Source organism: Rhinatrema bivittatum, chromosome 6 (genome assembly GCF_901001135.1).
Source record: "Rhinatrema bivittatum chromosome 6, aRhiBiv1.1, whole genome shotgun sequence".
Classification (NCBI taxonomy): Eukaryota; Metazoa; Chordata; class Amphibia; order Gymnophiona; family Rhinatrematidae; genus Rhinatrema; species Rhinatrema bivittatum.
In genome coordinates, this window is record NC_042620.1 from 272,942,684 (window position 1) to 272,956,426 (window position 13,743).

General features: G+C 49.5%; 1 protein-coding gene across 1 annotated transcript in view; it reads left to right on the plus strand.

The window, feature by feature from the left end:
• ZMYM3 (zinc finger MYM-type containing 3) overlaps nt 1-13,743 on the plus strand; it is a 453,384-nt gene that overhangs the window by 305,969 nt on the left and 133,672 nt on the right. Inside the window, 2 exon segments of the mRNA XM_029607228.1 lie at nt 9,280-9,445; nt 10,505-10,563. Coding sequence (XP_029463088.1) covers nt 9,280-9,445; nt 10,505-10,563 — 225 coding nt within the window.

Here is a 13,743-nt window from a genome sequence, read left to right on the forward strand (position 1 = left end):
GCAATAGAATGGGAGAAGTATGTATTTTGTTTTCCTTTCTTATGACTATATGGTATGTTGACGTCTAGTTTGCATCTCATTCTGTCCTCTTCCTTTAGTGATTTGTGCTAATTTCCACAGTTGACATTTTAGATCTCAGCGGTCTTGTGTGTACCAAGGTGAGAATCTGTAGGAAGGGCATAGAATTTTCTTTTGTGGGGTGATTTTTGTCTAAGGCTTTTGTTAGCTTTTTATTCTATGTCTTTACTTGGTCCATTATGATGACGATTCTCACTCATAGATGGGAGTTCTGACGTATTGAGAAGATTTTCCAGTGTCTGGATGTTTTTTTGTTTTAGACCACTTTCTAGGATCTAGTTATGTCAATTTATTTAAAGTTACTGCACAAGGAGAACTTCAATTAGTGAATGGTCAGTCCAGGAGAGTGGTATTTTAATGCCATTTGTTTGATATTCTAGATTTTCCACTCACATGTGGAAAACCAGGTCTAGTACATGTCCCTTTTCATGTTTAGATGATGTAATAGCCTGTGTGACACCTAATGTCATCATGATGATCAGAAAATTGGTTTTGAGCGATGTCTATTTATCTATGTGTAAGTTAAAGTTGCCCATGACCGCAGAATTGGTGAATTATAGCATCCGTTCTAATGATCAGGTCTAAGGTTCTTGTTGGATGAGATGCTATTTCTAGGACATAACCCAATAGGTCTCCTAGTGGTATATTTTACTTCTCTTATTTGAATTAGTAGGCATTCTAACTCCATTTCCTTTGGGATAGGAATTTGGCACATCTTGATGGGATTTCAGGTCATAATTGCCACTCCACCACCACATTTTCCTGGTCTTGGTTTGTGTATAATGGAGAAACCCTGTGGGCATAGTTTGTGTAATTTATTTATTTATTTATTTATAATCTTTTATATACCGACAAACGTTGGGAACATCTCATCAGTTCACAGAAAACAAAATGCAGCTAACGAGCTTTACAGAGAACAATGAACAATCATTAATAGGTAAACTAGCTTTACAGAGAACAAGCAATAATATGGACTTTGTTTTACAGAGAACTATAAACAATCAATAAAACGTACCCGGATCAGTCCAGACTCCTGGGTTTGGCCCCCCCCTCTAGCAGATGGAGACAGAAGTTTATAAACAAAAACTCCGCCGATATCTAGGCTGGTGCCACCTACAGTCCGGCAGTATTCTTCTGTCTCCTAGCAGGTGGAGAGGGTGCCAAACCTACAGTCGGTGCTGAGGCCTAGATTTAGGTGGTAGTTAGTGTGTAAAAAAAAAAAAAAAAAAAAAAGAGAAAGCAGTTTGAGAGTAGGAAGCCGACGGATTGGGGTTCGGACGGCAGAGGCTTGCCTGCTGGTCACCGAGCCTGCCTCCCAGAGGGTAGTGAGGTCCTGAGGGGACCATCCCCTCTGGTTCAGGCCGCTCTTACGTGGGGGAGCTCCACTGTCAGCGTCTATCAGGGCTGGGGGTGACATCGGGGTGCCCGGTTCCCTCCCCCCAGCTGGACCCGGACCTGATTTACCGGTAACTGTGTCTGGGTGTTAAAAAAAAAAAAAAAAAAAAAAAGTACTGCCTGTTTTTTTCTTCTTTTGTCTGTGCCTCGTCTCTCCTTTCCTGTGAGGGGGGAGGTAGAGGACCGCCGGGGAGATCTTTTCTTTTTTGTACTGTGCCTACCCTTTTTTCCTCGTCGGGGCCACGATGCCGCGGAGAGCTGCATGTCAGGCCTGCGGGTCCGCGGCCACGCGGCTGTCAAGGGACAGCCTGTGTTCGTCATGCGTTTCCGGCGGGGAGGGGGGGTCCGCGACGCCGGCAGGGTCCCGGGGCAGCAGGCAGGTACGCGCCGGTCCCGAGGTCAGCAGGCTGGCGATTAGGGCCGGCTTTGGGGACGCCGAGTCCGGGTGCCATTTTGTTTTCTTCGCCGGCGTTTTCGGCGGGAACGGCGGCCATTTTAGGTCTGAGGGAAGCCGCGGCAGGCGCGTTGCCGGCGTGTGAGGGGGAGGATGACCCTCCGCCGAGGTTATCCCCACAGCGGGGGGTCCCAAGGGGGACAGTCGCGCTTCTGCCATGGGGACTTTCTCTCCACATCCCTCTGAGGGGGAGGAAGAAGAGGCCTTGGACTCGGACTCGTTCTTTGGGTCTGCATTTGTTCTGCTTATGCATAAGGCCTTCAAGGCCCATAGACGGGCCAAGAAGAGGGCATGGGAGACCTCCACTCCGGATTCAGGGCCTCGGGCGGAGAAAAGGTCCAAGCCAGGTCTGGGGTCGGAGGGTCAGAGTAGGGCTCGACCACTCCAGTCCTCGGTTCCCAGGGAGGAGCTGGAATCGACCACGGACACGGATGAGCCGGAGGACCCGTCCGGGGATACAGAGCTTCCGTCCCAGCCCCCGAGGGGGGTTGATGGGGACGGAGACCAAGGGGCCTCGGGTTCCCGAGGGGCCCATGCTATCCGTTTGTTTCGGAAGGAGGAGCTGGGACCTCTTATCCCGGAAATTCTGGGGGAATTAGGGATCCAGGTGCCGCAGGAGGAGTCCCGGCTCGGAGTAACGGACCCAGTCGTTTTGGGTCTCCGGGGGCCTCCTTCAGCCTTCCCTTTGCATTTTTCTGCCTCGGATTTGCTGTTTAAGGAATGGGACTCCGGATTTGAAGGTGGCGAAGGTGATGGATAAACTCTATCCCTTACCGGAGGATGCCCTGGACATGCTGCGCATGCCAAAGATAGACTCGGCAGTAGCGGCGGTCACAAAAAAAACCACCATTCCGGTCACCGGAGATACTGCTCTTAAGGATTTGCAAGACAGGAAGCTGGAGGTGCAGCTGAAAAAGATCTTCGAAGTCTCCGCATTGGGAATTCGTGCGGCGATTTGTAGTAATTTTTCCCTTCGGGCAGGTCTCCGCTGGGCACAGCAGCTCTTGGCCAATGAGTCTCTGTCGCCGGAAGAAGCGCGCCAAGCGAGTCGCTTGGAGGCGGTGATCGCTTATAGTGCGGATGCCTTCTATGATCTTCTTCGCACTTCGGCCAGGACAATGGTTTCAGCGGTGGCCACGCGGAGGCTGTTGTGGTTACGACATTGGTCGCGGACGTGACTTCTAAAGCACAGCTAGGTTCCTTGCCCTTCAAGGGGAGACTGTTGTTTGGTTTCTTCTTTCCATGTCAACCAGTCGGTTGAGTTACCGTCGTTCTTGCAACTCGATGATTTGGATCCTTTGGCTAAGGACCTCCGTAAATTGGATGTGCGGCGCGTCCTGTTACATTATCTGGAGGTAACTAATGCGTTTCGGGTTTCCGATCATCTGTTCGTGCTCTGGAGTGGTCCTCGAAGGGGCAATGCGGCGTCCAAGACTACCATTGTGCGATGGTTGAAAGAGGCCATCAATTCGGCGTATATGTTGCAGGGTCGGTCCCTGCCCTTGGGGCTGCGTGCCCATTCTACTCGCTCTCAGGCCACTCAGACCACTTCTTGGGCGGAATGTCAACATATCTCGGCCACGTGGAAATCTTTGCATACTTTTTCCTGGCACTACTGTTTGGATGTCAAGGCTCCCGGTGCAGGAGGGTTTGGAGAAGGTGTGCTTAGAGCGGGCCTCTCCGGATCCCATCCCAGGTGAAGTGCGCTTGGATACATCCCAGGTGTCTGGACTGATCCGGGTACGTACAGGGAAAAGAAAATTAGGTTCTTACCTTTGATAATTTTCGTTCCTGTAGTACCACGGATCAGTCCAGAGTCCCACCCGGATAAGAGCTACTATCAGGAGAGGCCATAGTGTACGTGCTGCTGTCTGTTTGATATTTTGCTCCTTTTCTGTCTGTTATCGGTATCTCGGGTTCGTTTTCCCAGTTGGGCGTTGAGAACCGGTAATGAGGATTCTGTTGGACTGGTGGTGTTGGTCCTGGTTAGAAGGTTCGTTAGCCAGTTTGATTTGTGATTTTCCTGCTCTGACATTAAGTAATACTGCCGGACTGTAGGTGGCACCAGCCTAGATATAGGCGGAGTTTTTGTTTGTAAACTTTTGTCTCCATCTGCTAGAGGGGGGGCCAAACCCAGGAGTCTGGACTGATCCGTGGTACTACAGGAACGAAAATTATCAAAAGTAAGAACCTAATTTTCTTTTATCCCTAGAATATCTAGTTTTTGTTCATCTACGATGTCTTGGATCTTTGGGTATGTTTTTTGACTGACCTGACATTCATAAGAACATAAGACTTGCCATACTGGGTCAGACCAAAAATCCATCAAGCCCGGTATCCTGTTTCCAACAGTGGCCAATCCAGGTCACAGATACCTGATAAGATCCCAAGGGGAGAAAAGCATTCTAGTGATAGGGGGAAAGGATGTAAGTCACAGGGGTTTTGAACCACCATCCCTAAGTGCGGGAGGTGGGAGCTCTCCTGGTTTAGTTATACTGATTCAATAATCCTGTGTGTGCATAAATCATGTGTGAGGAGTTGTTTTATAAGTGGATTTTTGGAAGCCGTTTTACAGATGTGTAATTTCTCTATCTGGTTGCCCTAGTCTTTCTATTTTTATATGATCAGGCATGACTATGATTTCCTCTCCCCCAAATCATTGGGATCTCAAGTGTCTCTGTTTTCTGCTCTTTGCACTGCAAGATATATTTTTGAGGCTATGGCTTGGATTTTGATAGATGATCGAAGGATTTTTAAATAAGGTTTCTTAGATTGTGATTTGTTTAGCTTATGTGGGTTTAGTCTGGGATTTGAATGGCGCAGGGATCATCACTCACTGGAGTGATCTCTCAGATTGAGAACTGGAGATAGCACAGTATGAACAGAGGAATGGTCTTTCCTTTGAGGGATGGAGTTAGCACACTCTGGACATGGGGGTGGTTTTCTTTTTAGGGATGGAGATAGCGTGTTCTAGAACTCTGAATGGACTCTCCTTAAGGGAGAGGGACAGTGCATTCTGAACCATAAAAGTGGTCTCTTCTTTGAGGGGGAGAGGTAGCACCGTCTGAACATACGAGTGCATGCAGTTTGAAATATTGGAGCCTGGTGGGAAAGAGAGTGTAGTCTGAAATATAAAAGAGCTCACTCCTTTGGGGGAGAGAAGTGTTATCAATCTTAGCTGGATGATTAAGGTGAAAAAACTGTTGATTTCCTAGCGTGTAGCAGATGGACTCAGGACCAATGGGTATAGTGTGCTCCTGATAGCAGTTGGAGACTGAGTCAGATTTCAATCTGACGTCAGCACTACATATACCCCTGCAGGAAACTCTGCTCTTCAGTATTTCTCAGTCTCCATAGCAGTTTGGGAGTTTACAATGGGTCGAGATAAACACAACAAGATGTGCAGCTCAGGTCCAGGCCCAGCCGCACCCCACAATAAGAATCAACAGACCCATCCACAGGAAGAAGCCATAGGGGGCAGGCTTGCCTGATTCTACCAAAGATGGGTCGAGATAACGTCGGACAAGTGGGTCCTAACCATCATTCAAGAGGGATACTTTCTGGACTTCCACAGCATCCCTCCAGACAAATTTGTAAAATCTCCCTGCCATTCCCCCTCTAAGAGGACGGCAGAGGAAACCACACTAACCGAATTGCTCGCCTTAAAGGCTATAACACCGGTGCCCACGCACCAGCGAAATACTGGACACTATTCCATCTGTTTTATCGTCCCCAAGAAAGAGGGAACATACCGGACCATACTAGATCTCAAGTCTTTCAACCGCTACCTGAGGGTACCACACTTCCGCATGGAAACCCTACGCTCGGTCATAAGGGCAGTACAGCCGGGAGAATTTCTGACTTCCCTAGACCTGTCAGAAGCCTATCTGCACATCCCGGTCCATCACGATCATCAGCGCTTCCTATGCTTCGCGATCCTGGACCATCACTACCAGTTCCAAGCGCTACCCTTCGGGCTAGCTACAGCCCCTCGGACGTTCACCAAAATCATGGTCGTAGTGGCGGCGACACTGAGGAAAGAAGGAATCCTCGTTCACCCATATCTGGACAATTGGCTGATCAGGGCAAAATCCCCAGACGAAAGTCATCAGATGACCACCAGAGTCAAGAATCTCCTGAAGAACCTCGGATGGGTCATCAACGCAACCAAGAGCTGTTGGCAGCCCTCCCAATCCCTGGAATACCTGGGAGTCCGGTTCGACACTCAACAGGACAAGGTCATTCTTCCCCCTACAAGGAGAAGGAAATTGATGGACCAGTTGAGAAAACTGTTGAACGGTGCTCGCCCCACAGTATGGGACTACCTACAAGTCCTCGGACTCATGACATCAATCCTAGAAGTCGTACCATAGGCAAGGGCCCACATGTGACCACTATAACGCTCCCTACTGGCACAATGGAACCCAATGTCCCAGGACTACACCATCCGCCTCCAGTTGTCGGCAGAGGTAGGAACCAGCTCCTGTGGTGGCTACAAGAAGACCATCTGAGCAAGGGAGTAAGACTATCCTCACCGACCTAGCTGTTGCTCACAATGGATGCGAGCCTGCGAGGGTGGGGAGCCCACTGTCAGGAACTGATGGCCCAGGGGCATGGGACAATGAAAAGTCTGGATGGAACATCAACTGACTGGAAGCCCGGGCAGTCAGACTAGCCTGCCTACAATTCAGTCACAGATTCCGAGGAGAAGCTGTCAGAGGCATGTCGAACACCACCACAACAGTGGCCTACATCAACCGCCAGGGAGGAACCAGAAGCCAACAGGTGTCCATGGAGATAGACCCCCTAATTATGTGGGCGGAAGCAAACCTGAAAGGGATCTCTGCTGCCTACATCACGGGAAAAGACATCACCACTGCGGATTACCTCAGCAGAGAAAGTCTAGACCCAGGGGAATGGAGGCTGTCAACCACAGCCTTCCAGTTGATAATAGACCGCTGGGGAACCGCAGCCATGGATCTTCTGGCAACCCGGTCCAACGCTCAAGTTCCCAAGTTCTTCAGTCGCAGACGAGACCCTCAATCTCAGGGGATCGATGCACTCATCCAAAACTGGCCACGGGAAGACCTGCTGTACACCTTCCCCCATGGCCACTACTGGGCAGGATCATCCGCAAGATAGAACACCACAGGGGGCTTGTACTTCTAGTAGCCCCGGACTGGCCAAGAAGGCCATGGTACACAGACATGCGAAGACTTCTGGTGGGGAACCCACTGTGTGTACTTCCACACAGGGACCTGCTCCAGCAAGGACAGATCCTCCACGAAGACCCAACTTGATTCTCTCTTACGGTCTGGCCATTGAGAGGACTTGCCTGAAGAAGAGCGGATACTCAAGGGCAGTAATTGACACCTTGCTCCGAGCACGCAAGTTTTCCACATCCTTAATTTATATACGAATATGGAGAATATTTGAAGCCTGGTGTGAAGACCGCGACATCCTTCCGCGGACAGTCAAAATTCCCATGATCCTGTAATTCCTGCAGGACGGCCTGAAGATGGGGTTGGCTTTCAACTCCATCAAGGTTCAACTGACTGCGCTGGCTGCTTCAGAGCCAAAGTGGACGGCATCAGTCTATCTTCCATCCAGACGTCTCCAGCTTCCTGAGAGGGGTCAAGCAAATCCGACCACCACTAAAGTGGCTGGTACCCCTATGGAATCTCAATCTAGTACTCAACTTCCTAGCGGGAGCTTCCTTCAAACCTACACGCGGCCTGTCCCTACGGCTCCTGACCTTGAAGACTGCATTCCTAGTGGCAATATGTTCAGCCCATCGCATCTCCGAACTTTAAGCGCTATCCTGCCGGGACCCGTTCCTCAGATTCACACCAGGATCCATACAGCTACGCCCTGTCACCTCCTTCCTTCCAAAGGTGGTTTCTCATTTCCATCTAAGCCAAACCATCTCGCTGCCATCTCCAGACGAGAATAAGGACTCTGAAGACTCACGCCAGATTCCTAGTCCACTCACGCAGATTCCTAGTCCACTACCTGGAAAGATCGGAATCAGTACGAAAGACGGACCACTTATTTGTCCTTCACAGCGGAAAGAAACAAGGGGAAGCTGCCTCGAGGGCAACCATAGCCCGCTGGATCAAAGAAGTACCAAAGGCGGCCTACATAGAGGCAAGCAAGCTTCCACCGCTACAAGTCAAGGCCCATTCCACAAGGGCCCAGGCAGTGTCCTGGGCAGAAACCAAGATGCTGTCACCCACAGAGATCTGTTGGGCGGCGACGTGGTCCTCCATTCACACCTTCTCGAGGTTCTACCGCCTGGATGTTCAGGCCAGGGAGGACACAGCATTCGCTAGAGCAGTATTAAGTGGGCCACGGGCAGCCTCCCACCCAGTTTGGGAGTAGCTTTTGTACATCCCATTGGTCCTGAGTCTATCTGCTACACGCTAGGAAATGGAGAAATTACTTACCTGATAATTTCGTTTTCCTTAGCGTAGACAGATGGACTCCGTATCCCGTCCACGGCTGCCTCTTAATACGGAAGCCTCGGGTGACAATCCCCGAGAGCAAGACAAGCACGGGTAAGCCACACTTTACCTCTAGTTAGGACACCCATAGTTACCAAGTGTCGGCGTTTCTTGGTTGAGTGCACTGGCGGTCTCCATCTAAAATTCACGTCAACCAGTTCAAGTTAATCAAGTTATTCAAGCACACATATATCCACAATTGCTTTTCGAGGAGAATACTGAAGAGCAGAGCTTCCTGCAGGGGTATATGTAGTGGTGACATCAGATTGAAATCTGACACAGTCTCCTACTGCTATCAGGAGCACACTATACCCATTGGTCCTGAGTCCATCTGTCTATACTAAGGAAAATGAAATTATCAGGTAAGTAATTTCTCCATTACGTTACTTCCAAAAATTAAGCAAAGATTTATTTTACCTTTTCTTGAGAAAACAGGTGCACAAAGGGGCATAGACTATGATGTGGTCCGTCTGCGGCTCTGCCCTATGGGCCTTCCTTCTGGCAGTGATATCAGTGTGTTCCCATAGTGGAGAGAGCAGGGCAACTGCTTTGGTTGCTGCTAATTGGGGGGGGGGTAGAGGAGGATGGATGGGGTCTCCGTTTCTCTCCCCTTGCTCTGTGTGGTTGGCACGGTCTCTGCTTTGGCTCTAAGGGGTTTCCTCCTGGTGGTGATGTCAGCAAGAGGGGTAGGGCTTGAGGCGTCCCATTCTTGCGGTGCAGAGAGCAGGGCAACTGCTTCCTCTTGTATGTTAGTGAGTAATATGTTTTTAAATAAATGTTGAAGAACAACTAGTGGGCACTGTTAAATATGAGATTAATAAATCTGTTTGTCCCTCCTTCTGGCTATAGGCAGCACGGTGCCATGCCTGCAAGCGTCAGGGGAAGCTGCTGGAAACAATTCATTGGCGAGGGGAGATAAAACATTTCTGCAACCAACAATGTCTCCTACGGTTCTACAACCAGCAAAATCAGCCCAACTTGGACACCCAGAAGGGGCCTGAGAGCCTTCTTAATAGTAAGAGGGGGTGCGGGTGACTCCAGGATGAGCCGCCACAACAATAAGAGGTGGGGGTGGGGGGAGGGCTCCAGAATTAGTCATCTCAACCAGTGGCATAGCCAGAATTGATTTTTGGGTGGGCACAAGGTTAACATGGATGGGCTGTATGGCCCACTGATCTTCATGCTTGGGGGGGGTAGGGAGCGGAAGCTGTGCATGGGCATGTTTGTGGGAACGTGCACTCGTGCCCAGCTTCCGCTTCCTCCCCCCCCCCCCCCCAGTAGGAAGATTGGTGGGCCCTACGGTTGCAGGAGGCCTCCTGCTATCTTCGGGCCATACGGCCCAATCTTCCAGCTTGGGGGGAGAGAGGCAGAAGCTTTACACGGGTGGGCATATGTGCACTCCACCCCCCCCCAGCAGGAAGATCGGTGGACCCTAGTCCCGGTGACTGCACGCATGCCGCACAAAGCTTCTGCTCCCCCTCCCACCCCAAACAGGAAGATCGGCGGATCCTATAGCATCTCCTGCCGCCAGCCCGCCACTGCCTCGGGTGTGACACTCCATGCAAATGCACTGAATGCATACCCAATTGTGCCGGGCCTGGTTCCTCCTCTTCTCCGTCGCGGGGATGGGATTGTGCGATGGCCTTGCAGTTGTGGCGCTCCTCTTCTGGTTCCGGTTGGGTGGACCTGGATCCAAATTGGGTAGGCCTGAGTCCAAATTGGGTGGCCCACCCAGGCCCACCTGTGGCTACGCCACTGATCTCAACAGAGAGGTTGTTCAAGCATTTGATTTACAAGTTTTTGGACATGAGTGGTGCCCAAGTAATCCCACTCTATAATGGAAGATGGGGAGCAGAGAGTAAGGGGCCTTCAACGATATGGAGGGGAGTTAAAGGAAAGAGTGTAGAGAATTAAGTGCCTATGGCTTGTTAAATTGCTTATCTTTGTAAGAGAATACTCTTGAGATTGAAGCTGCCAGAAGCATGGTTACAGTATCCAGTAAGATTGTGATATGCAGATGTATTACAGGTGGTGGTAATATTATTTTACAACTTCACTGCACTTTTTATTCTAGGTCAGTCACCAGACCCAAAAGCACCAACAACTGCCCAGAAAAAAACTGAGAGTAATACGGTAAGACTGGGGAGAAACAGTGCTGGGGGAGATGGAGGAGGAGGAGAAGGCAGTGGCTATGACTTTGAAAGGGGGTGTGTGTATGACAGGAACAAGTAGTTGTAACTTTGTGACTTCCTGGCAGGAGGTGAAGGGTGGTAGGAGATGGTATGGCTGTAAGTAGTGGGTGAGGGGCATGGTTTCCTACAGGACACTTTACAAGAAATGTCAGAACACCCATGCTTGGTGCTTCCTGTAAACAAAGCAGACACTAAATCCATGTCCAGAAGCTCATGGATTTGATTATGTTTATTCTTTTTATTTATTTAAAAGATTTCTATTTTGCTCATATACAGCAAACCTGTGGATTATAAAATAAGTGGTGAATTTTCAAGAGTTTTGCTTGTGAAAATTAGCATATATGCATGTAAGTAGCCTTTCTCGTAGGACAAGCAGGATAGTAGTTCCCTCACATGGATGACATCATCAGATGGAGCCCGGCATGGAAACATTTGTCAAGGTTTCTAGAAACTTTGACAGACACTGAGCAAAGCCAGCATGCCATCATCCACACATCCACACAAGGTCCCTCTTCTGTCTGTTTTTCCATGATGCTGAAGCCTCGTGACTGTGGAGCTCGTGCTCTTTTTGTGGCAAATTATTCTTCCGTTCTTCCCGAGTCCTGTATGATCCCTCTGCATTTTTTGGGGTTACTTTCAGGGGCTGCGGTAAGTTTTTCTTGTTGTTCGTGGTCGATTACCGACAGTGCCGCCTCTTGGTGGCCACTGAGTACCAACTGCATGCTGCGTTCTTTTTCCCATGGCTTCACCCGGCTTCCAACATTGCCCCCCGTGCACCTGGACTATGTCCATCACAGATCCCCATGAGATCTGTGTCTTGGGTCTTGGGGCATCGCATGATGTCCGTGGCTGTGTTCTTTGTGCCCAGATGATCCCCAAAAGCCGCCGGGAGCGCCTCGATAAAATGGAGAAATTGTTTGGCGCCAAAAAGTCAGAACCCTCGTCTTTGGCATCAGGGACTTCAACAACAAAGAGTAAGGAGATCACTGCGACCCTCAACCCCCTTTGGTGTCTCCTCCGCTACCGATTGCCAGTTTAGAACTAGGGGCGGGGGACCATCCGATATCTATTTCTTCTCGTTCCAGGTCTGGATCCTCACCATCTCCCTCAGCTCTGGGGAAAGACCAGACCAAGCATCAGGGGAAAATCTAGAAAACATCGCCATAGATCCTCATTATCGCATGCTTCGGACCATGGGAAGGCATTGGCACCATTCGTGCTGCCCCCAAAGCAGTCCTGGACCGAGGAAGCCTTGCCTTCCATGCATCCCAAAGGACCATGGCAATTCCCACCGAGGCCAGTAGAGGGAACAGATCACCCCCACGGTTCTGAGGCCGATCTGATTTCACCGCCGCCTCCTCAAGCTGTCCTGTCCTAGTCATTCGAGGAGGAGTTGGAGAGAAGTGTGCAACTGGCAGTCGGCCGGGCCCTGCAGGGCATCGAGCCACCGGGACCGCCGCCAGTACCGGAGAAGACTGCATCTGTGCGTGCGCCTTTGTTGGAGCGTCTGGACCTGCTGCTTGGTGTCTTGCTGACACAAGATGTCCCTAGCCTCTCTACGACAAAGGGAGCATTGATGCGGCTTCCACCAGTGGCTATCCCAGTGAGTGACTCTTCTGGTGAGGATGGACCATCGGGGTCAATGGCACTACCGCACAAGGTACCCCGACTGGTGCTACCCCTCCTGGGGCCTTCGGAATCGATGCTGTCGAAGCTACCGATTCCCTTAATGCTTCCGGTGCCCACAAAGCTTTCGGTGCCTTTGGGGCCTGCACTGGTTACATTGGTGCCGCCAAGACCATCAGGGTCTCAACATAAAAACTTGCTAGGGGTTCCACCACAGGTGTCCCCCAGGTACACAGAGTGAGGAGAATGCTCTCTGTGATCCTTGGGAGGGCGAGGTGTCCTTGACGGAGGATTCTGAGGACTTGCTTCCGAGCCATCGCCTCCTGAGGAAAGGTGTAAATCCCCACTGAAGGACTTAACTTCTGCTGGGTTCGTGATTTGCTACTCTTTAGTTTGTCAATCTGGCCTACTACATCTTCCAGGTTCACAGTGATTTCGTTCAGTTCGTCTGACTCATCACCCCTGAAAACCATCTCCGGAACTGGAGTAAATAGACAAGTAATAGGGTACATTAGGTAGGAATAAAGAAGTAGGTGCATTGAGTATAAATTGCGAATATAGTACCACAGTAAATAACAGCATAATATACCCAAGTGGTCCATCCACGCTGCCCAGGACGTTTTTCTGCTAGGACAAGTAGGATGGTAGTCCTCCCATAAGGGTGACATCATCTGATGGAGCCTGGCAGGGAAAACTATTGTCAAAGTTTCTAGAAGCTTTCAGTAGCACACTGAGCATGCCCAGCACACTGAGCATGCCCAGATTGACAAACTAAAGAGTAGCAAATCACCTGGACCGGATGGTATGCATCCTAGGGTACTGAAGGAACTAAAAAATGAAATTTCTGATCTATTAATTAAAAATTGTAACCTATCATTAAAATCATCTATTGTATCTGAAGACTGGAGGGTGGCCAATATAACCCCAATATTTAAAAAAGGCTCCAGGGGCGATCCAGGTAACTATAGACCAGTGAGCCTGACTTCAGTGCCGGGAAAAATAGTGGAAACTATTCTCAAGATCAAAATCGTAGAGCATATAGAAAGACACGGTTTATTGGAACACAGTCAACATAGATTTACCCAAGGGAAGTCTTGCCTCACAAATCTGCTTCATTTTTTTGAAGGGGTTAATAAACATGTGGATAAAGGTGAACTGGTAGAAATAGTGTATTTGGATTTTCAGAAGGCATTTGACAAAGTCCCTCATGAGAGGCTTCTTAGAAAACTAAAAAGTCACGGGATAGGAGACGATGTCCTTTCATGGATTACAAACTGGTTAAAAGACAGGAAACAGATAGTAGGATTAAATGGTCAATTTTCTCAGTGGAAAAGGGTAAAACAGTGGAGTGCCTCAGGGAATCTGTTCTTGGACCGGTGCTTTTCAATATATATATATAAATGATCTGGAAAGGAATATGACGAGTGAGGTTATCAAATTTGTGGATGATACAAAATTATTCTGAGTAGTTAAATCACAAGCAGACTGTGATACA